This window comes from Canis lupus, chromosome 22 (genome assembly GCF_048164855.1).
Source record: "Canis lupus baileyi chromosome 22, mCanLup2.hap1, whole genome shotgun sequence".
NCBI classification, from domain to species: Eukaryota; Metazoa; Chordata; class Mammalia; order Carnivora; family Canidae; genus Canis; species Canis lupus.
This window is the reverse complement of record NC_132859.1, coordinates 24,803,280-24,828,172: the sequence shown is the minus strand read 5'-3', so window position 1 is coordinate 24,828,172 and position 24,893 is coordinate 24,803,280. Positions and strand designations below refer to the sequence as shown.

Below are 24,893 nucleotides of genomic sequence, written 5' to 3'. Positions count from 1 at the left end.
GTCCTGATCTCATGGGTCGGGTTGTGAGATGGAGCTCCACATTAGGCTCTGTGCTTAGTAGAAATCTGGTTGGACATTCTCTCTCTGCCCTTTCCCCCACTCGTGCCCACTTACTCTCTTTCTCTTAAATAAATAAATAAATAAATAAATAAATAAATAAATAAATAACTTTACAAGAAAAAATGAGGAGGAACCTGGGTGGCTCAGTTAGTGTCTGCTTTTGGCTCAGGTTATAATCCTAGAGTCCAGGATTGAGTCCCACATCAGGCTCCCTGCTCAGCAGGGAGTCTGCGTCTCCCTTTACTCCTCACCCTGCTCATGTTCTTTCTTGCTCTCTCTCTCTCTCTCTCTCTCAAATAAATAAGATAGATAAATTTTAAAATTTTTTAAATGAGAACACTAATTTAAAAAAATATATGCCTCCCTATGTTTATTGCAGCATTATTTACAAAGCCAAAATATGGAAACAACCCATCTATAGATAAAGAAGATGTGATATGTATATATACAATGAAATATTAACCATAACGAAGAATGAGATGTAGCCACTTGCAACAACATGGATGAACCTACAGGGTATTCATGCTAAATGAAATAAGGCAGGCAGAAAATACAAGTACCATATGATTTCACTCATGTGTGGAATTTAAGAAACCAACAAAAGACAAAAACCAGATGCTTAAATGCAGAGAAAAACTGTTGGTTGCCAGAGGGGAGGTGAGTGGGAGGATGAGTGAAATAGATAAAGGGGATTAAGAGTATACTGATGAGTATACTTATTATGATGAACACTGAGTAATGTATAGAATTGTGGAATCATATTGTACACCTGAAATTAATAAACTGTAAATTACACTTAATTTTTTTAAAAAAGAGTACTTCTAAAATGTCCTCATTAGGATGATATATACTACAGATTTTTAAAATTTGTTCTTTTCAGATTAAGTTTACTTCTATTCCTGGTTTGTTAGAGGGTTTTTTTCCTTAAAATTATGATTTTGAATGGGTTTTGTTTTGCATTTACTTTTTATTTTCTTTAGTCTCTTAAAGTGGTAAGTTGTATTCATGCATTTTGTAAATACGTATTTAGATTTACAGACTTAGATTATATCTTTGAAATGCAATCCTTGTATTCCTGAGCTAAACCCAACTTGATAACGGCATATTCTTTTTTCATATACTGAAGGAGTTGATTTGCTAATGATTAATTTAGGATTTTTAATACTTATTTTTCAAGTTTTTGTTTAAATTCCAGTTAGTTAACATACAGTGTAGTGTTAGTTTCAAGTGTAGAATCTAGTGATTGATCACTTCCATACAGCCAGTGCTCATCACAAGTGACCTCCTTATACCCATCACCCATTTAACCTATCTCCCCCCTCCTCCCTTCCAGTAACCCTCAATTTGTTTGCTATAGTTAAGATTCTATTTTCTGGTTTGCCTCTTTTCTTCCCCCCATGTTCTCCTGTTTTGTTTCTTAAATTCCACACATGAGTGAAATCATGTGATATTTGTGTTTCTCTGACTGACTTCATTTAGCAAAATACTCTCTAGCTCTATCCACGTCCTTGCAAATGACAAGATTTCATTCTTTTTGATGGTTGAGTAATATTCCATTGTGTATAAACGTGTGAAAGAGTGTGTGTGTGTATGTGTGTGTGTGTGTGTGTGTGTGTGTGTAGGAGCACTTATATATGTATGTGTGTACTCTGCACACAAGTGTCCATTTTACAAAATGGCAAGGTCCTAAAGACCTTGTTCAAAATGATCAATCTATACTGCCTCTTTTTGAGATTCTAGAAACTACAGTTGGGGGGAAAACATGACCTTAGCAGTAAAACTATGCAGCTTGCTTGCCCCAAGAGTACTTGTGTGTTTTGTACTGCTTGCCATCATTGATTCACTGTTTACTTGTTCTTATCATGTGCCAAGGATTTGTGCTGCAGCATTTCAGCTTGTACATTAAGTCCCTCTTTGAATATTTTTCTTTCTACCTTTTGATTTCTGAGAAGTAGAATGGCTCAAGGAAGGGAAATAGTGAAGAGATGGGGGTGAGGGTAAATAGGCAAGTGACAATTTACCCTGAACTTTGGAGCACAGACCCAGTATTATTTCTTACGGTGCAACAGCTGACAATATTCTTATTTCTGAAGAAAAATAAAATCCATATGCTTACAAATGATGTATCTTGTATAATCATTTTAAAGGAAAAAATGGCCTTTATCTCAATTTTGCTGAAGTCTCTTTACAGTCCTCTCTGGGCTGTTAATAATTTTTTTTTTTTAAGACTGTCCTAGATTATGAATTGGCTTGCATGGGGCAGAGGTCTCCCTGAAACCCCTGGTTCTTAATAGCCTCAAGAGAGGTGTTGCACAAGTTCTAAACATTCTGGGTTTGAAGCCAAGGGTTTGGTGGCTGTGTTGCTTTTGCAGCTGTGATTTAAATTAGAAACATTCTACCTCTCAACAGAAAGTTTACAGAGATCCAGATTTTTTAAAAACTTTATAGCATATAATTTCCAGAAGAAGTGTATTGACTTTAGCTTGTTTGATTCCGAATAAATGAATTACAACAAAATTTAAAGAGAACTGTGCCTTTGAGAGTATTTTTTTTTGTATTTCTATAATAATCTCATTGTTAAGATGGAGTGTACTATGAATTTAAATTTTATGTTGTTACTTTACATAAGTATCTCTCCTTTATTCTCCCCTCATGTCTTCAGGTATTTTTAATTTTTAAAAAATATTCAGATATCTTAAAAATTTATGTAAATCCTGGCCATGTCTGGGAATAGAACAGCAGACAGATTATAGGCAGTTTATCCATATTTTGATATGGTCAAAATGATCCCAAACCTTCTAAGTATGAGTTTGGAGGCTTAGCCCACTACTAGTTTTACTGTACAAACATGGCATGTATGCACTTCAAGATAAACCTTTTGCATGTAGGATTCTACACTTTATAGATTTATAACATCCCATATTTTGTATTCCATTTAAAGGATGTGAGAAAATTATTTTGCAAGATCCTATTTCAAAGAACTCAGCCTTTGTTGTATCACTGGTATTGATCATCTGCATGGGGAAATTTCCACATGCTTCATGCTGCTTTGGGATTATTGTGTCCTTTCCTAATCCTCACTTTTCTATCCAGGTTTTAACTTTCAGAGAGAAACTTGGAGACACTTGTAGTCTCCACAATGTTGAGTTTGGGATGCAGGGTTTGTTTGCAAGAACAGATCTTATGTGGTCTCTATGCCCAACTGTGGCCCATTTTATCAATGTGACTTTGTGTCTGTTACCTACTTTCCTTTTATGAATCGGTTTCCTTATCTGCAAAATAAGGATAATATCACCTGCTACCAGGTTTGTTATCAATACCAAACAGGAGAACAAACGTAAAGCAGTTAGACAGGGCATGACACATAGCAAAGGCCCAATAAATGTTAGAACTCATTGTCATGTATAGTAACAGAAAGTTTGTAGATATCACAGCTTGGTTTTCATTTTGGGCAATCTACTTAGGACTAACATTCCTCTAAAAATGAAAGGGTTGGGGGATCCCCGGGTGGCTCAGCAGTTTGGCGCCTGCCTTTGGACCAGGGCGCAATCCTGGAGTCCCGGGATCGAGTCCCACATTGGGCTCCCTGCATGGAGCCTGCTTCTCCCTTTGCTGGTGTCTCTGCCCCCACCTCTCTCTGTCTCTCTCTCTGTCTTCAATCAATCAATCAATCTTTAAAAAAAAATGAAAGGGTTGAACTAAAAACAATCTCTTGTGAACCCCTTCCAGTTCACTAAATTACCTTGGAATAGGATTGATAAATTGACTTACAGCCTGAAAAGTTTATATCATCTAGGCTTCTTATGAAGGAACAGAGCAGAGTCCCAAATTCCAAAATGTCAGAGGGATGATAGAGTAGGTGAGTAAATGGGGATGGAATTTTGCATGGCACAGGTCCCTTTTCTGAAGGGATAAAGTACTAAGTACTAGGAGCCTGCCTGACAAGCAGTGAGACAGCCATATATAATATTGCAAATTCATGTTTGGGCAAGAATTAAGCAAGAAACAGAGATACTAGTTCATTAATATGGATTCATTGATTTTTTTTTTCATTGAGTGGATGAATGAATGAATAAAGCCCAACCTGCCTCATGAAAATATTTATTTTTAGTATATTTAATATTTTATTTCATTCTATGAAGTGAATACTTCTAGTAGGTGGATGAAAATGCTTTAGGACAAAGTAGAATTGGAAAACCCTTGCCTCACACAGTTCTAGGTAGTTGGAAGCAAAATGGTGCAAATGGAGTCATTTCAAGGAGCAAGATAGCTATATGGAAAATGGAGGTTCACCACTTTTATGCTTTCTCTCAAATTTAAGGATAAAAGAAAATGGTTAGCTTTCTAATTGTGTAGGAAGAGAAAAATGGAATTTTGACCAGATCTAAGAATACTTCTCAAATAGGATACACACCTACATGTTCATGATGGAGAAATTACAAATCAAGTCTTAGACTGTGTCCCAGCTGTGAACTCTAAGTTATTTTGGCAGTGAGGGGACCAAGGGTAACATAGGGTACAGGGAAAATGACTAATGGAGACACAAAATATTGTTGGAACTAGAATGCTGGCTGCCTCCTTTGACAATTCAAAATTTCATATTTCTACAGGGTCTTGAACCAGGAAAATCTTCTATGGCTGTGTCCAGTTTGTGGATCTTTTTCCCTAGGGCACTTCACACCGCTCAGAAACTCAGAAATTCTGCCTTCTGTGGCACCCAGTTTGCTGTAAAATTTTGTGTGCTTTTATGTGCATGTCTTGACTCCAAAATAATATTCACAACAATTTTAGGTGTTTATATTTTTGCCTTTTCAGATTTCAAGTTGGAGATTTTTTAGGTCATAGTATGAAAATGCTGCTGATTTTATTCCTCATAATAATTTGTTCTCCTGTCTCTATGAACAAAGATTCTGGTAAGTAAAAAAAAAAAAAAAAAAAAAAAAAAAAAAAAAATTCTTTTCCTTAATCTTCACTAGGGAAAATAGATAATATGAGTTTGACATACTTAAAAATCAAGAATTTTGCTTTGCTTTGATTTTAATGATATGGATGGTAGCTCAATTTCTTTTTGATGTCAACCTGTGTTCCTTTAAAGATCATTTGTTTCTGGATGTTATTCCTTAGTTATGATACAAAGATATGAGAACTGTTATTTTGTCCTCAATTTCAACCCCTTTTAGGTCTTTTGGGAGTTTGCATGAAAATTCTGTCTCTTAATATTAGATTCAGGCCTGGAAAATTTGGCCTGTCTCTTCCTAGTTCATTTGTGCCAAAATATTGTCTTAGTTAAGTATCTAGATTTTGCTCCAATTTCAACTGTCTGCTTATTGTAAAGAAAGTGCTTTTGCCCTGAAGAGAAAGCTCCATAGCTGTCTACTGTCAGTAATCTTTATCCAGTGGACATGAAGTCAAAATACTGGTGTACCCATCACTGCCGCTACCATCTCTAAATAGGGAGTTCTTATACTGGCCACTCCATGTCCAAGGCCACCTATGTTGGCTTTCATGGTTTTCTCAAGGACTCTGACCTTGGAAGTAAGTCAAGACCTTCTGAAGAGAGAAACTAGACTTTATTCTATAAATATCATCTTTTGATGTTTCACTGGGCTTGATATTAAGCTTTTTAAAGAGAGGCAGTGCTTTTTCCCTGCTGTTCTATGGTTCAGACATAATGTCAGGCCATATCAGAACCCAAATCTATCTCATGTGCCAATTGTCTACATTTCCTTTCTTCATACAAGATATTGTATACATTTCCTTTCTTCTGTTCATTCATGAACAGAAAGGTCACTTTTGATCCCAAGTCTAGCCACCTTGGGCAGGGCTTCCTTGACAGTCCTCGTAGGATTTCCAGACTTCTCTTGGAAAACAATGTTGATTCACCCTCATGTATTTCTTCCTCTGAAGTCAATGCTGGCTATATAGTCATCAAAGAAGTCTCAAACTGGTTGAAATTAGGTTCTTTAGAAGACAGGAAAGAATATTACCCTCTATGCCTCTATCATATTGCTATCAAGAGAATGAAACCACAAGTGGGGTGCCAACGCTGGTTTCCTAGCGGTTGTAGACAGGAAGAGGTTGAAGTTATTTTAATTTGATTGAAATTTATCTTATAGATTACTTACTTACTTACTTACTTACTTACTTACTTACTTATTTATTTATTTATTTGAGACGGGGGGGGGGGAGGGGGCAGAGACACAGGCAGAGGGAGAAGCAGGCTTCATGCAGGGAGCCCGACATGGGACTCGATCCCGGGTCTCCAGGATCATCAGGCCCTGGGCTGAAGGCAGTGCTAAACCGCTGAGCCACCCAAGTTAAACTGAAATGTATCTTATAACCACTTCAGCTCATCAGAATCTCAGAGTGAGGAAGGACTGTATATATTTTCTAATTGAATCCACTCATTTTAAAGGTGAGGAACAGGAGGCCCGAGTATATTGAATGGTTTGACAGAGCAGGTGGAGTTAGCTGATAACAAAGCCAGAACTTCTGTTCTTTGTTCCATTACACCATATTTTCTTAAATCTACACCATCAGTCAGACAGACCTTTCCCTCCCTTCCCCAGACAGAAAATAGATCTTCTACTAAAGTGGTGAGAACTCTGAATTCAAACCACCAGATTACCAATGAATGACATTTTGTGCTTAAACCCAGTGATTTCCTATCAACATAAAAGTCTAATTCTATATACCTAGCATTGAACCTGGCATTGAATGAAGCCTGAAAAGGTCAACAAAGTATTGTATTCCTATTTGTTTGTAATATAAACTAAAGCTATAAATCCCTTTCCTAGGTTTAGCATACTGGTTTCTATCAAATTTTACTTTGTAAGAATAAATTGACCAATTATAGTGCTTACTTATCTGGTTCATCAAAAAATATTGTAAACAACTTTAAATATGTCACATTTTTTATGATTTTTAGGTATTTTTAAACTTTCAGTCTAACTCTTGGGAATACAAAACCAATATGTATATAAATTAGATCACCGTTGCATTGCTTAAAGAGGAATCACAATGGAAGAGTGTCATTCAGATTTCTCCATTCTAACAAATTCGAGGCAATATGATTCTCAATTAAAATTTTTATTCTCTTGATATAAACTGAGGTGAAATTCTGAAAGCAAAAAAAAGGGGGGGAGGGAGGGTGAATCAGCCACTAAAGTTAAGTTATATATACTGTGTATATATAAATACGTATATATACGTATATATATATATATATATATATTATATACACACACACATACTATAAAAGTTTAGCTTTGTACTAAAGCTATAAAAACCCAAGGTTTTTACTTCTCTAAATTTACCTATTTTTAATTAATTCCATGCAAAAGTGATGCCTAATTTGTGATGAGCTCAAATCAGAGGGTGAGGAATCAGTCCAATATACAGATTTCTTGAGAGAATGTGTAATTTCAGGCTATTATTTTCAGTTCATTGGGAAGGTATTAAAGATACAAATCATGGAAAATTAGTTTTTCTATATATAGATGGCATTAGACAGGGTAGTACATTTCTAAAGTTCTTGCTTTGTTTATATGTTTCTGGGTTCGTAGGTCCTGAGTATGCAGATGTCGTGTTTCTGGTGGACAGCTCCGATCACCTGGGAGCTAAGTCCTTCCCTCTTGTGAAAACATTCATCAACAGAATGATCAGCAGCCTCCCCATCGAGGCCCACAAGTACCGCGTGGCCCTGGCCCAGTACAGCGACCAGCTCCACAGTGAGTTCCAGCTGGGCACGTTCAAGAGCAGGAACCCCATGCTGAACCACCTCAAGAAGAACTTCGGCTTCGTTGGTGGCTCCCTGCGCATAGGCCAAGCCCTCCGGGAGGCCCACAGGACCTACTTCTCCAGGCCCGACAGCGGGAGGGACAAGAAGCAGTTTCCCCCGATTCTGGTGGTCCTGGCTTCGGCCGAGTCCGAGGATGACGTGGAGGAGGCCTCGAAGGCCCTGCGGGGAGACGGGGTGAGAATCATCTCCGTGGGGCTGCAGAGCGCGTCTGAGCAGGAGCTGAAGGCCATGGCCACGGGGCAGTTTCATTTCAACCTGCGGTCGGCCAGGGACCTTGGAGCGTTTGCCCCAAACATGACGCAGATCATCAAGGAAGCCACCCAGTACAGGGAGGTAGCCACCGATGACATTCTTGTGGAAGGTAGGTTTAGGGCATGTGGATAGGAATGATGATTAAATGCTTCTGAAAAATCAGTAGGGGGAGAGGATTGAGCTATGAAGACCCTTTTCACCAAAAGCGGGGCTGCATTTTCAGATGTTAAGTATTCATGTGTTCAAGGGGACCCAATGATGGTGGCCATTGTAAATCCAGTGACCCCATGGCTTTCTATGTTTCACTTCTCAGGTTGCATGTCATTGACGCATCTTACAATTCAGGAACAGCTCCCTCCCACCTAGCTTACCTCTGAGCTTTTGGTCTCCTTGGGCTTCAGTTGCTATGTAGTTTTATTACTGGTTCATTTAAAAGGTAAATTTGTTCCTAATGAAATCCTTGCCTGCTGAAACAACATAATGTAATCAAGAATGTTAGGCCTAGAAACAACTTCAGGTAGGCCAAACCCCTGCTTCTACAGAAAGAAACTTGGCAGGAGTCCTTTGAGGTGACATGGCCTGGCTCCAGGCCAGGCTGTAGTTTGAAATCGGGTAGATCGGGTGCTTGGATTCCCCAGGCCCGCACAGCTACATCCCCACACTGCCTCCCTTCTGTTGCTCTGCTCTAGATGAGCTTCCCTGTGTTCTGTTCTACCTCCAACCTGCGGTCCTAGTCTGTCCTCTTGTATTAACAGAATGGCCAGATGTTGATGAACATCATTCAAGTGAGGAGCAGGAGAGAGCCAGTAAAAAATAATTTGCTCAAACTGTACAAGTGTAAATAAGTAACACAGGAAACTCACATGATTGCCAGTTAATCCGTTTCAACGAGGCAGCATAAGTGTCTATTGATAATGGAGAATGCTTTTCTTGTGGCAATCTATGAAAATATGAATCCTATTACTAGCATCTTTCCCAAATAAAATAACGTGAAGTGCAATTGCTAGTCCATTACCATACCTTAGGAATATCTGGACTCTACCTCTTGATTTTTTTTTTTTTTTTTTTTTTTTTTTTTTTTTACCTCTTGATTTTTAATGATGTTTTAATATGATCCCAGTGGCAGCTATTCATGGAGTGACTTTTATGTACTAGGCTCCATGCTAAGCACATTATGATATTTAATCCCCCATAACAATTTCATGAGCTAAATACTGTTTTTACAGATAGGGAAATTAAAGCTGGGAGTTGAGCTAAGATCCAGTACTTGAATGTAGGACCTTGTGATCTCAGCTTCATGATCACTTTGCATGCAGCCTTCTTTAAGTGTGGAACCGGGTTCTGGTAGATATTCTCCATGCCTCGTAATGCTGAGCCAAGATGCCAAACCTCCAGCTAAAGTTGTACTTGTTCCTTCCTTGTCCACACAGTTTGCCAAGGCCCGTCTGTGGCTGACTTGGTGTTCCTGTTGGATGTGTCCGTCAACGGCAGCCAGGAGAACTTTGACTATCTTAAGGAATTCCTGGAAGAGAGTGTATCTGCCCTTGACATAAAGGAAAACTGCATGAGGGTTGGCCTGGTGACCTACAGCAATGAGACGAAGGTGATAAACTCACTCAGCAGGGGCGTAAATAAGTCGGAGGTTCTCCAGAATATACAGAACCTCTCTCCCCGGGCCGGGAAGGCCTACACAGGGGCTGCCATCAGAAAAATCAGGAAGGAAGTGTTCAGTGCACGCAACGGCAGTCGGAAGAATCAGGGGGTGCCCCAGATTGCGGTGCTGGTGACCCACAGGCCCTCAGAGGATAACGTGACCAAGGCAGCTGTTAACCTCCGGCGCGAGGGGGTGACCATCTTCACCATGGGCATAGAGGGGGCCAGCGACAGCCAGCTGGAGAAGATCGCCTCTCACCCTGCCGAGCAGCACGTGTCCAAACTGAAAACCTTCTCCGAGCTGGCCGCGCACAACCAGACGTTCCTGAAGAAGCTGCGGAACCAGATCACGCTCACTGTCTCTGTCTTCTCGGAACGCACTGAAACGCTCAAATCCGGTAAAGGCCTCAGCTGGGAGAAGGCGCGCTCAGAGCCTTCGCTTCTGCCTCCTGGGTCTCACATGTGCTGTGCAGAGAACGGGCGGGCAGGATGCTGTGCGGAGGGAGGATCAGTTAGCTCCCCACTTCTGACTTTCACTTGGTCACACAGAGGATAAACTGGGGAAGAATGCAAGCCACTGAGGGGCTGAAACGGGGAGCAGGGGTTGCCCCTTTACTTGCTCCTCTGTGCGGTGTTACCAGGGTTCTCCATGACTCCTAAACACCCCAGAACGCCAGCCGCTGTCCTTTTTCTGCCTTTTCCTTTTTCTCCTTTGCCTCTTGTGTTCCCCTGCTCTTGCCTTTACTTCTTTTTTTTTTTCTTTCTTTTTGTACTTTTCTCTCCTTTCCTTCTTCCATCACCCTCGAATTCCAACTTGGAGAAGAAACAGAAGTGCGATTTGGTTTGAGGGCCGAGTGATTTGTTGTGAAGCACTATTCAGCTATCTGTGAGTTTGGAGAGACAGAGAGTGATGTGTTTTCAATATTTCATATATACACATGCCTACTATGTAATTTGGAGACGTGTGTACATGTATATGTATACATTCTCCAACAGAGATTTCTAGCATGTTTACTATAAAAGTGTCATTGTTCTATGCAAATAAGGACACTGGCCAAAATCGTAGTTTTGTTAACTGTCTAGGAGTAGATGGAGGAGTAAATAGTTCAAGTTTTTAAAAAAGAGCTCCTCGGCCCACAGTATCCAGTTAAATGACTTCTGTTTCCCAGCAAACTGCTTGCCTGTTTGCTGAGCTGTTATTCACTAATGAGGGAAGTGACTTGTAAAAATCACCTTCAAGTATTCTTTCTAATCTTTTATTGTATCCAGATTTGCTCTGATTCATGGGAGAGAACTATCCAAATAGTTTTAAACTGTCAGAAGCAATTCATTTGGCCCCAGTGTTGCTAAGATTTCCCTACATTAAGCTAGCAGAGTGTCTTTTGTGCCTAGAAGCTGTTTTCCATTTTTTCATCTGAAGATTCTTGTATTAGTTTAATTCCCATCTATTCCCATTCCTTCTTCACAGAAGAAGGGCCACAGCCAATTTTCTGGTTCCATTTTAGGTTGTGTGGATACTGAAGAAGCAGACATCTATCTGCTCATTGATGGCTCTGGAAGCACCCAGGCCACAGACTTCCACGAAATGAAGACCTTCCTGTCCGAGGTTGTAGGAATGTTCAACATTGCACCCCAAAAGGTGCGGGTTGGGGCTGTTCAGTATGCGGACAGCTGGGACCTGGAATTTGAGATCAATAAATACACTAATAAGCATGACTTGGGAAAGGCCATTGAGAACATTCGGCAGATGGGTGGGAACACAAACACGGGTGCAGCCCTAAATTTCACACTAGGGCTGTTGCAAAAAGCAAAGAAGCAACGAGGAAACAGAGTGCCCTGTCATCTTGTTGTCCTGACAAATGGCATGTCCAAGGATAGCATCTTAGAGCCTGCAAACAGACTGAGAGAAGAACTCATTCGCGTTTATGCCATCGGGGTCAAGGAGGCCAACCAAACACAGCTGCGAGAAATTGCAGGCGAGGACAAGAGGGTGTACTATGTGCATGACTTTGATGCTTTAAAAGACATAAGAAACCAAGTTGTTCAAGAAATCTGTGCTGAAGAAGGTAGGGGACATGGTGGCTTTACTTTTTGACTTTAGCTCATCAATTACCTTCTTGTAGTACTTGACATCGCAGATTTAGAGAAACAATATAAATTTCAAAGTCAAGGTTTTTGACTTGAGTAGCTGTGTTCTCCAGAACAAAATTAAGAGCCCACTATAGTGTTGTTCTAATTAATATCTTAAGACTAAGAAAGATGAAAAAAAAAAAAAAAAAGACTAAGAAAGATGTTTGGAGTTCTCCCTAATAAATATTGATTAGCCTCTTCCCACAAATCCCTGCTAGGATAGACCTATAATTAGACACTGAAAATGATTTCTGGTTTTGAAAGAGTATCTCAGGTTTATTTAAATTGCTTTTTAATAAAACTTATATGAAACCTTTTAGAACTATATTAGTCGTCTTCAACCAGGGGTGATTTTCACCCACTTGGGGGATACCTGCAATGTCTAGAAAATTTTTGGTTGTCATTATTGGGTGAGGGCCCCTGGCATCTAACAGGTAGAGGTCGGAACACTGCCAAATGTCCTACAGTATACAACAATGCATGGACTGCCCTCCATGATAAAAATTATCCAGCCAAATTGTCAGTAGTGCTGGGTTGAGATATCCTGAACTATATATTAAAGCTCTAAATAACAAATAGAATAGTCTCACCTTTATTGCTTGCAGTCTTTATTTACCTGCTAGCAATCCTTACCAAGCTCACACTTACCTTCAATGTAGAATTATTTGTGTTTTGGATTTTCTTGTGTACCCTTAATCTTTCTTTTTGACCTGAAGTCAACTTGAATAAACATCTTGCCTTCTCCCACACAGCATGCAAAGAGATGAAAGCAGACATCATGTTTCTGGTGGACAGTTCTGGCAGTATAGGACTTGAAAACTTCATCAAAATGAAAACATTTATGAAAAACCTGGTGAGCAAATCTCAGATTGGGGCAGATCGAGTGCAGATCGGCGTAGTCCAGTTCAGTGACGTCAATAAGGAGGAATTCCAGCTCAACAGATATATGTCCCAAAACGAAATTTCAAATGCAATAGACCGGATGGCTCACATTGGGGAAACCACCTTGACTGGTAGTGCCCTGACCTTCGTTTCTCAGTACTTCAGCCCTGCCAAAGGGGCCCGGCCCAATGTCAGGAGGTTTCTCATCCTCATCACTGATGGTGAAGCTCAGGACATAGTCAAGGACCCAGCAGTAGCACTTCGACAAGAAGGCATAATTATCTACTCTGTGGGGGTGTTTGGTTCCAATGTCACTCAGCTCGAGGAAATCAGCGGGAGGCCGGAGATGGTTTTTTATGTTGAGAATTTTGATATTCTGCAACACATTGAAGATGATCTTGTTTTTGGAATATGCAGCCCCCGTGAAGGTAGGTGTGGGTATATACACTAGTGGGATTATCCAAACACATGTCCATGTTAGCCATTATGCCTGGAATTTAAGTAAAATACTGTTTGAACATTATACACTTGTTTAATTAAAATGTTCATCCCAGTGGGTTTTGACCTACCTATGAAAAGCACCTTTCCTCAGCAGAGTTATCGAATTAATACAGAACAGTTTTGGTCTGCCTAGATTGTTTCCCATTTGTAGAGCGAGAGCATTAGGGTGATATCTTAGGTCTGGTTCCCTGGAAGCAGAAGCTGAGTCAGGGATCCTTGTGGAAGTGATTTATTGAAGAGGCATTTCAGAAGGGGAGTAAGGAAAGCAGGACAGAGGGCATGTGTAAGAGCTAAGCAAGGAGGTGGTCTCCGGGCACCGCTCCAGCCGGATCCCATGGGGTCTCTAGAGCATGAATTCTACCTTGAAGTCTGTCCACCTGGAGGCCAGGGGTCAGCCTCCTATAACCTGTGTCCTTTGGCTACAGAACAGGACATAACCTCTGTACTGTAGTCAAAGGACATAACCATGCAATGCTGGAGCATAACCTCCTAGGCAAGATGGCTCCCCTTTGACCTAACATCTAAAGTAAATTTTTGTTTTGTTTTGTTTTGTTTGTTTTACAATATCTGAAAACCAGTACTTATATAAACTGAGATAACGTTTGTAAAAACACTGTTGTTATATCCTATAAAAGAGAGATATAATATGGGAACTTGAACAATGGATGCCTCAAAGGAAGTAAATAGTTGAGTCCCTTTCCTCCTTCCATGAAACTAGAGTCAAGTGAGTGATAAAAAAAAACAAGTCCAACAAATGGAAGGGACTGATTTACACTGTGATCCATGGGGCTTGATGATAGAGGCATTTTGAAAAGTCTCTCTAAAGGAGATGGATCTTAATGGAGTTTTGAGGAAAGGGAGGAACAGTGTTTTTCAAATAATGGTTCTGTTCGATTTCCACTGGAAGGTTTGGTGATTGTGGTCCATGCTCTGTAGAAAATATCCGTGGATTGCATTTCCTGATAATTCTATCCAGAGCAAATTTAAACTCTTCAAAGCATGCCAACACTGAGAAATCTACCCACCCCCAAGCCCCTTGGGTAATACAGGCAGGCTCCCCAAGGCAGTCCATATAGCCAGAGAGGCATAGCGTCTTCTTTTGTAGAGCCAGCCTTTCTTGAGAATTTGGTTTATGGCTATGTAAACGTGGTCTCTAGTCAGTGGGATAAGTACATTGGCTCGAGGTTTTCAACAGCTCTGCCACATAGCAAGCAGGTGGCTGACAGTGGAAGGAAATATGGTGAGCCCCTAGGGAGGTGGGCTACTCTGTCGCCATTCCATTTCTCCAGAATTGGTGAGTTAACATTTGGAACCTATCTTCCCAAAGCCTGTCAAGAGATTGTGCTACATAAGGATTAAATCATTAACCATCTGACGATCCCACTTCTCTAGAATGAATGAGTTAGAGTTTGGAATTCTGCACCTTTAGATAGAATATGTTGCACACAAATGGATTAAGTATTAACTGGGTCTTTCCCACTTTACTTTTCCATGCCATTGACCCGAAGTTTGAAATGTTAACAGGAGCGTCATGCTAGAGCCACTTAGTTAGGCCAAGTGTGAAATGGGCTGATTTCTGTGATGAAGCCCAATAATGAAAACAGATAATGTTCAGGAAAGTTAAAAGAGGAAAAAATGTAACCTTGAAGAATCAGCTATCATAAAACTGAAAAAATATACAGTGTTGCCAAATTCATTTTCATGTGGTCCTTTCTCCAAGGTTTATCTTAAGAATAAAATCTCATCTCTGGGCTTAAAAAAGAAAAAAAAAGATGAATTTGTGTAAATGAAAGCACATGTTGAAGAAGCTATTTATACAGGAGAATTTCTACAGAATTGTATTTTTCCTTTTTAGTCCAAAGTATTTGAAGTGTTTATTTCTGTGATCCTGGGACTATTGCCCCCTTCCTCCACCCCCTATAATTGGCTTCATATCTGCCTTGTCCTAAAAGCTTACCTTACTGAGTATTTCTACACACTGGCAGCACAAACATACATGTATTGTGCCTGTTACCCAAGGAGTAGGCATTCTGATGTACAGCTTGATCCTATGGAGAGGAGACCCTGGCAATTAAAAACACAGGTGTGGGGAGAAGAGTCTTCCATGATGTCCAAAGCTAAGCTCATGTGGTTTTCCTTTTTCCCTCCTCTTTTAGAATGCAAGCGGATTGAGGTTTTGGATGTTGTGTTTGTAATTGACAGTTCTGGAAGCATTGACCATGATGAATATAATATCATGAAAGACTTTATGGTTGACTTGGTGAAAAAAGCTGATGTTGGCAAGAATCAAGTCCGATTTGGGGCTCTGAAGTATGCAGATGACCCGGAGGTGCTGTTTTATCTGGATGACCTTAGCACAAAATGGGAGGTGATTTCGGTGCTTCAGAAGGACCAGCCCATGGGGGGCAATACTTACACTGCTGAGGCATTAGGCTTCTCAGACCACATGTTCACCGAAGCCCGTGGCAGCCGTCTGCACAAAGGGGTCCCCCAAGTCCTCATTGTGATCACTGATGGGGAATCCCACGATGCGGATAAGCTCAATGACACAGCCAAGGCCTTGAGGGACAAAGGCATCCTTGTCCTGGCTGTGGGGATCGCCGGTGCAAATCCTGTGGAGCTGCTAGCTATGGCAGGATCGAGTGATAAGTACTTCTTCGTGGAGACGTTTGGAGGCCTGAAGGGAATATTTTCAGATGTGTCAGCCAGTGTATGTAACTCTTCAAAAGTAGGTAAGATTTGTCTTTTTTTTTTTTTTTAAGATTTTATTTATTCATGTGAAAGAGAGAGGCAAAGGTATAGGCAGTGAGAAGCGGGCTCCCTATGTGGAGCCTGATGTGGGACTTGATCTCTGGACCTGAGATCACGCCCTGAGCAGGAGGCAAATGCTCAACCACTGAGCCACCTAGGTGTCCTGGTTTGTCATTTAAGTTTTTCTTAAATGAGAGGCCCAAGGGAGGGAGAAACCAAAGCAATAGCCCTTCAGAGCAAGTTCTCTAGAGAGGAGAAAAGGAGTGCTAATTGTCCTAGAACTTTCCCACTGTTATAGAATCTCAGGGTTGGAAGGATCTCAAGGACGTTTGTTTCATTTGGTCTCCTCCCCAAAGAGGAATACCTCCTACAATTTTCCTGCTTGTTACCTAAACTCTTGTAATTATGGGGAATTCATCATTTTTTAACAGGTTTTGTTTCTCTGAATACAAAGTTTACACATCCTTTTCACTCACTACTTCTTCCTTCTGCTTTTCACATAAATCAAATTCTGCCTCTTCCCAAGATCCAGCAGTCATCACCTAAAGTCTTCTGTCCTGTGTGTTTTAGTGTGTTTTACTAAAAATGCTAAGTATTATTAAGTGAATTGCTATTAATCTAACATCTTGGGTATAGTTCCTTTTAAAAATTTTATAACTTTTCTGGCTTTCCTGTGCCTTGCACCCTTAGAAGACAGCTACTACCCTTTTTCTTTCTCTCAGTGAAATTTGTCTGGGTTTTACTGAAAACTGGGACAGCTCTTAGCTCAGTTTGCCAGTGCCTAAAATTTGATCTATCCTTTCAAGGTCAGCTTCTGCAGTAGACTTGAATTTTTGTATTGAAAGCTCTCCCTTGGGTGTGGGGTGTGTGTGTGTGTGTGTGTGTGTGTGTGTGTGTGTGTTTTAAAGGGCTTTATTTCCTTTATATGAAACTGAGGAATTTATTTCCTTTATTTGAAACAAGAATTTAATGAGTTAACCAGTTCCTGAAGGATCTATTTACCATATTTCTCTTTATCTCTTCCTTGCTTATCTCAACTGCAGGAATCCCAGATACCTTTAATCTTAGGCTAACGAGAATTAATTAAGTCAAGTCAGTGGTGAGATCTCTGGGGGAATTCAAGGAAATGATAATGTTTACCAGAAGGCTAAAGAACACATAAGAGTATGTGCCAAGTATAACTCATTCATTGGCAGTGGTCTTTCATATTCTTTTTGTTTTGTATTTGTTGTATTAATAAAAAGGAAGCATCTCTAAACTATATTGCATTGCTCAAAAATATTTTTCTCAAGTAGAGATTTTTGCCTATATGTGCCAGAAAGGAGGCTGAAAAAGAGGGAAACAGCCAAGATATAGGCTGGAAAGCATGATTTCAAAACCTTAGTTCACCCTAATAATAACCAGAAAATCATTGATTGGCTTAACTAGCCAGGGAGGCCAAGTGAATAATACAGATCATGTCTTTTTTGTTTGAGTCCCTAAATGGATGTGTGCTATTTTATTTTTTCTTGCTCTGCTACTGTTATCTCTGGGCTTTCTGGAGGGATTACTGCTACATTGTAGGTAAGAACAAGTTTTCTGTGGCACTACCCCCATTTCCCTGGCATCTTAGGGGAAAAAAATGGTATAAGACCAAATGGAAATCCCAAGAAAGGCATAAAAAGGATGTGTGAGTTGCTTGTGCCTTTATGAACTGATTGTTTTTATTTCCTCTCAATTAATGTGACCATTGGTTGGCATATGATACGAAACCATCTTCAGAAATATCACTTCTATATAGCTCAAACACATAATCTGCACTTGCTGGGTGAAAGAAAAAATAACTTGATTTTTGTTGTTGTTACTCCCTTTCCTCTCTCTTGTAGATTGTGAAATTGAAAAAGTAGATCTTGTCTTCCTCATGGATGGTTCAAACAGCATTCATCCAGATGACTTCAAGAAGATGAAGGAATTCTTGGCATCTGTTGTTCAAGACTTTGATGTCAGTGTCAACAGAGTGCGTATAGGTGCTGCCCAGTTTAGCCATACCTATCGGCCAGAATTTCCACTAGGAACTTTCATAGGCAAAAAGGAGATCTCATTTCAGATTGAAAACATCCAGCAAATCTTTGGATACACACACATCGGTGCCGCACTCCGAGAGGTGGGGGATTACTTCCGGCCAGACATGGGCAGCCGGATAAACGCAGGTACCCCACAGGTATTGCTGGTCCTCACAGATGGCCAGTCTCAAGACGAGGTGGCTCAGGCTGCTGAAGAGCTGAGACACAAAGGTATTGACATTTATTCTGTGGGCATTGGGGATGTGGATGACCAGCAGCTCATTCAGATCACCGGGACTGCAGATAAAAAACTGACGGTTCATAACTTTGATGAACTGACAAAGGTCAAGAAAAGGATAGTTCGCAACATCTGTACCTCGGGGGGTGAGAGCAGTAAGTATTTAATGCGTCCTTCATATTTTTTTCTTTCCCTATCTTTGCTGACTTTTTCTTCAAGCTCTATTTACATCCCCAGGGGTTGGTAGGAGAATTTAGATTTGTGCCTCTGGATTTCAGATTGAACTTTTCAGTCATCAAGTAATTTTTTGTGACTTGTGGATTGAAAAACAGGACAGCTGTGAGCCTTTGTCTCACACACACCACCCCCATCCCACTTCTGGGAATGCATGCCCCCTTTGCAAAAGAGAAAGGCCGTTGTTTACGACCTCATTGGTTTCAGAGGTTAGAGACCATGTCTCAAAGAAGTAAACTACTTGACAGGTTTTGGTTGCCCGGCCATAGGGCCTTCAAGCTGCCAAGTGCTGTGGTATAGAACAACCCTGAGGATTTCTAGCTTTTTTTTTTTTTTTTTTTTTTTTTTATTCATGAGAGACACACAGAGAGAGGCAGAGACATAGGCAGAAGGAGAAGCAGTCTCCATGCAGGGAGCCCAATGCAGGACTCGATCCCAGGACCCGGGGATCACGACCTGAGCTAAAGGGCAGAGGCTCAACCCCTGAGTCATCCAGGCACCCCAGAGATTTCTATCTTTTATTAGGAAATTTTTTACTACAGCTGTTAGAAAATACCTCAAAGTTAATCTATTTTGACATTTTCTAACAGATGAAGGAAAGGTCTTTAAAGAGGGGTGTTTTTTTTTTTTTTTTTTCTAATTTTTGTAGATGTGCCCAGTAGGTTGCCTGTGGTTTTGTGTAACTACCTGTGGTAAACATAAACTAGATTTTCACCAGGAAGAGGAAAGCTATCTGGTTTCTAGCAGGCAGCTCTGGAGAGAGCCTGGCTACAAATCCTTGTTCAATGGCCACTTTTTTCTTGGACAAGTTCCTTAGTTAACTTTTCTAAGTTTAATTTTCTCATCTATAAAATGTGAGCAATAGCAGCACCTAGTTCAAAGGATCATTGTCAAGATTAAATGAGAAAATGAATATTTAAACTTTATAATTTCATCCCAGGTGTCATGCTTACTCAAAGTAAAGTCACTTCATTTTTGTCTACCACTGATCCATTAAATTTATTCATGGAGGCCAGCTCTTCCCTTGCCCCTACTCACTTTCAAGAAATAAGTGAACCTTTTCTTGGTGATTAGTATGTCCATCAAAGGGTAACCGTTAAAACTAAAAACTTCACTCAAGGTTATTCCACTTTCCTAGCCTCCCACAGGCAGTTCACCCAGCATGACAGGGGAGGCCACACATGGTTGGCATTTTACCCATTGTTACCCACCTATCACTTCTACCCCCTTCTCTCAGGCCCTGCCCTCTTGTTGCTAGCCATGGTTTCTGGCCTCTTCAGAATGTGTTGGGGAAGGGAGAAGAGCTAAGGAAGTACAGAAAAGTTCTTCCTTGATGATGCTTGTCAAGAATCGGTTTTCTGTGACCGTAGTCCATATCTAAATCTGGGTCCATTCATGGGTCTTCCAAAGACTTCCCCTCCTGCTTTCCATCACCTCTATCCCCAGCGAAGTACATTTGTCAGAGAATTTCTCAACTATAGTTCCTTTGAGAAAGGTAAACCTGTCTCAATTCCAGATGTCCCTTATGCCTTCCTCAGCCTCTGAGCATCTGGTGATGCCTTCATTCTACTGCCATCTCTTTGGCCCTCCAGTTAGCCTTCTTGGAATGGAGATTAGAGGGGTCCATGATAGCTCCTTCTTACATGTGGGTGCATCAGCAACATGGAAACAATTACAATTATCAGTTGCCCCAGTAAATAAGTTATAGCCCTCAAAGTGGCCACCTCTTCTTTGCAGAGAGAGCAGTGTACATCCTGTGGCTCATTCTTTAGAATTTCTAGGCCTGTCTTATCTCTGAGCTCTTTTTTTAAGCTCCACTTACCTGACTTAGAAGGAAAGGAGGCAATTTCCACTTTATGTGTATGTATGTGTGCAGGTAGTAAGACCCCGTCCAACACATCAACAGTTCTCTCCCCCAAAATGCTCTTCTAAACTATAAGTTCAAACCCTTTATAGAACCTAATGTATAAGCTAAAGGTTAAAAGTCCTGTCATTGATTAGGACTACTGTCTTCATAAATCCTGCTTCATGATATCCCCATACTTTGGAATGTCTGGTGACTGAAGCCAAACCTTCCACACTAATTTCCTGTTTCACATGAAATACCCATCTCCACTTATTAGGCAGAAAATTATCTTGGAATCATCTAATCTCTACTTGAGAGTGTGAAAGAAAACCATGTGGAAAATGAAAACCAGGAGTATGCACTCCCAAGTAGTAAGTTCTCTTTAAAGAAAATAGTCATGAATGTAAAAGTAAATAAATAAAAGTACTCTATATCAAGATAAACTTGAAGTCTTTACTGCAGCAAACAAGAATGTGAGGCCTTTGTAGCTGAGCTGTGGGCTGAGGATTGATGATGCTGGAATGAATGCTGATAAAGCTCTAAAGGCATGTGCAGATATCCTAGCAAATACCAGTTCTTTTTTTTTTTTTTCTTCCCGTGTATGTACTTTTTCATGTTAGCGAATTTTTTTTAATTTAAATTCAATTAACTAACATATAATGTATTGTTGGTTTCAGAGGTAGAGGTCGATTCTTCAGTCCTCCTATAGGAAAATATCAGTTCTTAAACTATAAACTCCCAAGTCCAGGAAATCCAATAATAGTTTGGTATGATTCAGAGCAAATCAGACTTGGAGCTTATACATCTAGCTTTGCTTCTTATTAAAATGGTATAAAAAATAAAATAGGTATAACTCTGGACAAGTGACTACCCTTTCTTCTCTCATTTGTGAAGTTAAATCATCTGTTTCCCTGATCGTATACTATGATTCAGTGTGTGTGAAAAGATGGTCAGCTGCATAGAGAAATGAGGGAAGTGACTAAGAATCAGTGTTTCTTGAGCATCTGTGAAGGGTCAAGCATGGTGCTCTAAGCATTTTAAATTCATTATTTGATTAATTTCTCTTAAAACCCTATATGATTTTCATTTTTATTCCAATTTATAATGAGGAAACTAGGTTTCAAAGGAATATTGGTAACATGGCCCAGATCCTACAGAAAGAAACAGATAACAAATTTTGAAACCTGGGTCTGTCTGACTCCAACCCATTTTTTTGTTATTTAATTAAACTGCTTACTTTCTCGATAGAGTTGTTGTCTAGGCTATCTGATGCTGATATCATAAAGGACTAGTGCCTAAGTGTTGTGCTTTACCAATTAATAGCTGAAGTTAAGGCATCATAATTTTGTATTTTGAAATTGTTCCCACAACCACTTGCTGCTAAGAGTAGCTATGGCTTCTAACATCAAGATCTAGTAGAAAAACTTGTAACCTGCGTGATCAACACTAGCCACCCAGGCAGTGGTAAAATAAGATTGAGGTCGTTCAGCATATGAACTCCAGACAAGCCTGGATCTGCTATCCCAAGTGTGGGATCCACAATAATAACTGTGAGACCTTGACAAGTTGTTCTAAGTCACAGTTTCCTCTTCTGCAAAATGAAGATTAGAAGAACTTCCACTTAACACTTTTGTAAGGACAAGTGAAATAATGAATGGGAAGTGCATGATCAGTATGTAGAGACTATTAGTAACTACCATGGAGTGTTGCAGAGGATTTCTTGTAATGATCTTATAAATACAGAAATACATGGAGTCATGGGGTTAGTTCACAGAAGAATAAGTTACCAAGAGCTCCCTGGTTTAGGAACATTAATATTTATGCCACGGTTCAGGGAGGGCTATATTCAAATTTAATATTTTCACATATAACAAATTCTCTTAAGCAACTAAACGTCCAAGTCTTTTTTTTACCTTCATTCATGTTTATTTTCCTGATTTTTCTTTGAGCCTGGCTATTCTGACCATCTAGAGGAGATAGTGGGCAGTGTTCAGGACATGGTAATGCTGCCTTTTTAATGGAGCCATGATTAGGTAGCAAAAGAATCAGTAGTACCTCTTATCATTTGCATCATCATGGGTAGATGTATCAAAGAGGAGAGTTAAGTGAGAGGCTAGTCCAGGGGAGGATTTTATTCAGGATTTGATTCAAGGAATGTAAGGGAACAAAAAGGCAAAAATAGATGGTCGTTTCCAACTTTCCTTTATAAGGATCTCCTTATGTTTCTGTCTTAATTGGGTTCTCTAGAAAATGGAACTCAAAACAAAGCTTATATGCTAATGATTTAGGTGCTAATACTTTGGGAGTATAATCCCAGGGAAGAAAGAGTGAGTGTAAGGGAAGTGATACAGGAAAGGAGAAAAAATAAATACAAGATGACATGTTACTAGGCTTGCTACAGCTTCTTGAGAGAGCATAATTTGTGCATAAGTCATTCAGAATATCACCAAGGAAGCTGTGTGGAACCACCGCATAGATGTATCCATCTGCCAGTTTCCTCCCAACTACTGCCTCTCATTGATCAGAGTTTACCTTCCTAGAGAATTAGTTCTTCTACCCTACTGTGTTGTGTTAATCAGCACTTTGGGGAAAACTAGACAGGGGCTAGAAGTGGTAGAAGAGGTAGAAGCGGTAGAAGCAGCCAGAGTTCCTGTGAGTTCAGTTGGGTTGGACATGAGAAGCAGAGTCATCATGGCCCTCCTGCCCTGAGGATGATGGAGGCCATGACAAAGCTTCCCTGCACACTTTTGGGAGATCAGATGATGGTGGCAGCTGAGGCTATCCAATGGGTAAATGTCCAAATCCAGAGCTGGGTGGGGAGGAGGCAGCAAATCTGGGATATACATAAACTGGGTCTCTTACACCACATATTTTCTAAATCATTGTTTTTTTTCATCTAGGATACCCCTTCTTTCAAAGGCCCTAAGCAAATTTCTCTTATCCCAACCAATAACTGCCAATAGCCCAACTTTCCTGTTAAAGTATTTAAGAATTGTTTTCTAATCTATTACATTCTACCTTCTTGACAGTATTTCTTAATACTAAGACTCTGCCATCATCAACTCTATGAACTTTATAAGTCAGTTAACTAAAATGCACTTTTAGATCTGGCAGGAAACTGTAAGACTACCTGTTTAGTCCAATTCACTCTGTCCTTATTTTTATTTTGGAAAATATAGCCTTGTTCTTCTAAACAAGAAAATCGATACCCAGAAAGGGTAAGAGACTTGCCAAAAGTTATCTAGCGGCAGCAGCATCTTGGCCAGTCCGTGACCAAAATTAAATGTTGGGCTTTCCCACTTAAAGACCTTCTCCATCCAGACTTCCACACTGTGGTTTGTGAGGATAAGTCATAAGCTCAAAACACCGGTTTTGCTTCTCCTTGTTATCACCCTCTACAGCCAGTCCTGTGGACTCCCTTCTTAATTTGTCCTGCATTTATCACCACTTTTTTATTACACCTCCTGCTATCCTAGGTTAATCCTTCATTATTTCTCTTTGGAAATCCAGTGTTAGCCTTCTCCCCAGCTCACATTCAATACCATCCCTACGTCTGGTTAGCTCTGAAAGCCTCCTGATTTGAGGGCAGCTGTCTCTGTAGAGTTAGTAAGACTCTTCCCCCCAAGAGAGCCTACTTGATTAATATGGCCTCATCTCTCTAATTGAATTTAGACACATAGTTGCCAACTCTGGACTTGTTCTTCAAATTTATTCATTTGATCACATTATTATGGAATCATTTGTCTATTTGAATCAGTTAAATAAACACAAAGAATTATTGACTAGAATTTGTATTTTAGTAATCTAGACAAAAACTTGAGGGGATAGTCCCCAGGATCACTCAATGACATATTTGGCATTTCTGCCAATGTTCGTTTTTCACAAGAGACTGTTTTCCTCGAAGGCTGTGACTAAGTTTGGTTACTGAATGGTTTTCTGTTCAGAGGTTAAAACCATGTACATTCAAGAGTGACACTTTTAATCTCAAGATAGAAACGAAGGGATATTGATTCAAGAGGAATTTTAAAAAGGACATATTCTGATGCTTCCTTCTGACTAGTTTCTTTCTCATTTCCCTTTCTGAATATCAGAGGAGATATATATTTTTTATTATATTATCCGAATATCAGAGGAGATATATATTTTTTTTGAGATTTTTTTACCTACAGCAAAATAATAAAGAAAAACTAAATAAAACCCCTCTTTCAGATGTTTTGATAACATTGATTTACCTCAAATGTCATGGTGAAAATTGGTTACAGATTAGGATTTATTTTCCTTCACCCAACTTTTTTTCTCCCTCTCACTAAACATGAATCACGATAAAGTGGTGGGGGGGGGGGGAGAAAAATGAATCAAGCTAATGGCCCTTAATTTAAAATTTGAAAGTGACATTTTGATTTCAAAGACTTGCAGATGTACAATGACATTTATGTGTCAGACATATCCAGTGTATCTGGAGATAGTATAGGTGGGAATTTGCACAATAGATATCTGAACTGC

The 24,893-nt window shown here is 39.9% G+C and overlaps 1 protein-coding gene across 4 annotated transcripts in view; it reads left to right on the top strand.

Annotated features, from left to right (window-relative positions):
- COL6A6 (collagen type VI alpha 6 chain) overlaps nucleotides 1-24,893 on the top strand; it is a 142,625-nt gene that overhangs the window by 26,873 nt on the left and 90,859 nt on the right. For all 4 annotated transcript variants that reach the window (XM_072792809.1, XM_072792807.1, XM_072792808.1 and 1 more), the window contains exons 2-8: nucleotides 4,876-4,973; nucleotides 7,626-8,222; nucleotides 9,544-10,164; nucleotides 11,272-11,832; nucleotides 12,649-13,206; nucleotides 15,436-16,011; nucleotides 17,896-18,465. In XM_072792809.1, coding sequence (XP_072648910.1) covers nucleotides 4,907-4,973; nucleotides 7,626-8,222; nucleotides 9,544-10,164; nucleotides 11,272-11,832; nucleotides 12,649-13,206; nucleotides 15,436-16,011; nucleotides 17,896-18,465 — 3,550 coding nt within the window. In that variant the 5' untranslated portion in view covers nucleotides 4,876-4,906. The remainder of the gene's footprint in view (nucleotides 1-4,875; nucleotides 4,974-7,625; nucleotides 8,223-9,543; nucleotides 10,165-11,271; nucleotides 11,833-12,648; nucleotides 13,207-15,435; nucleotides 16,012-17,895; nucleotides 18,466-24,893) is intronic.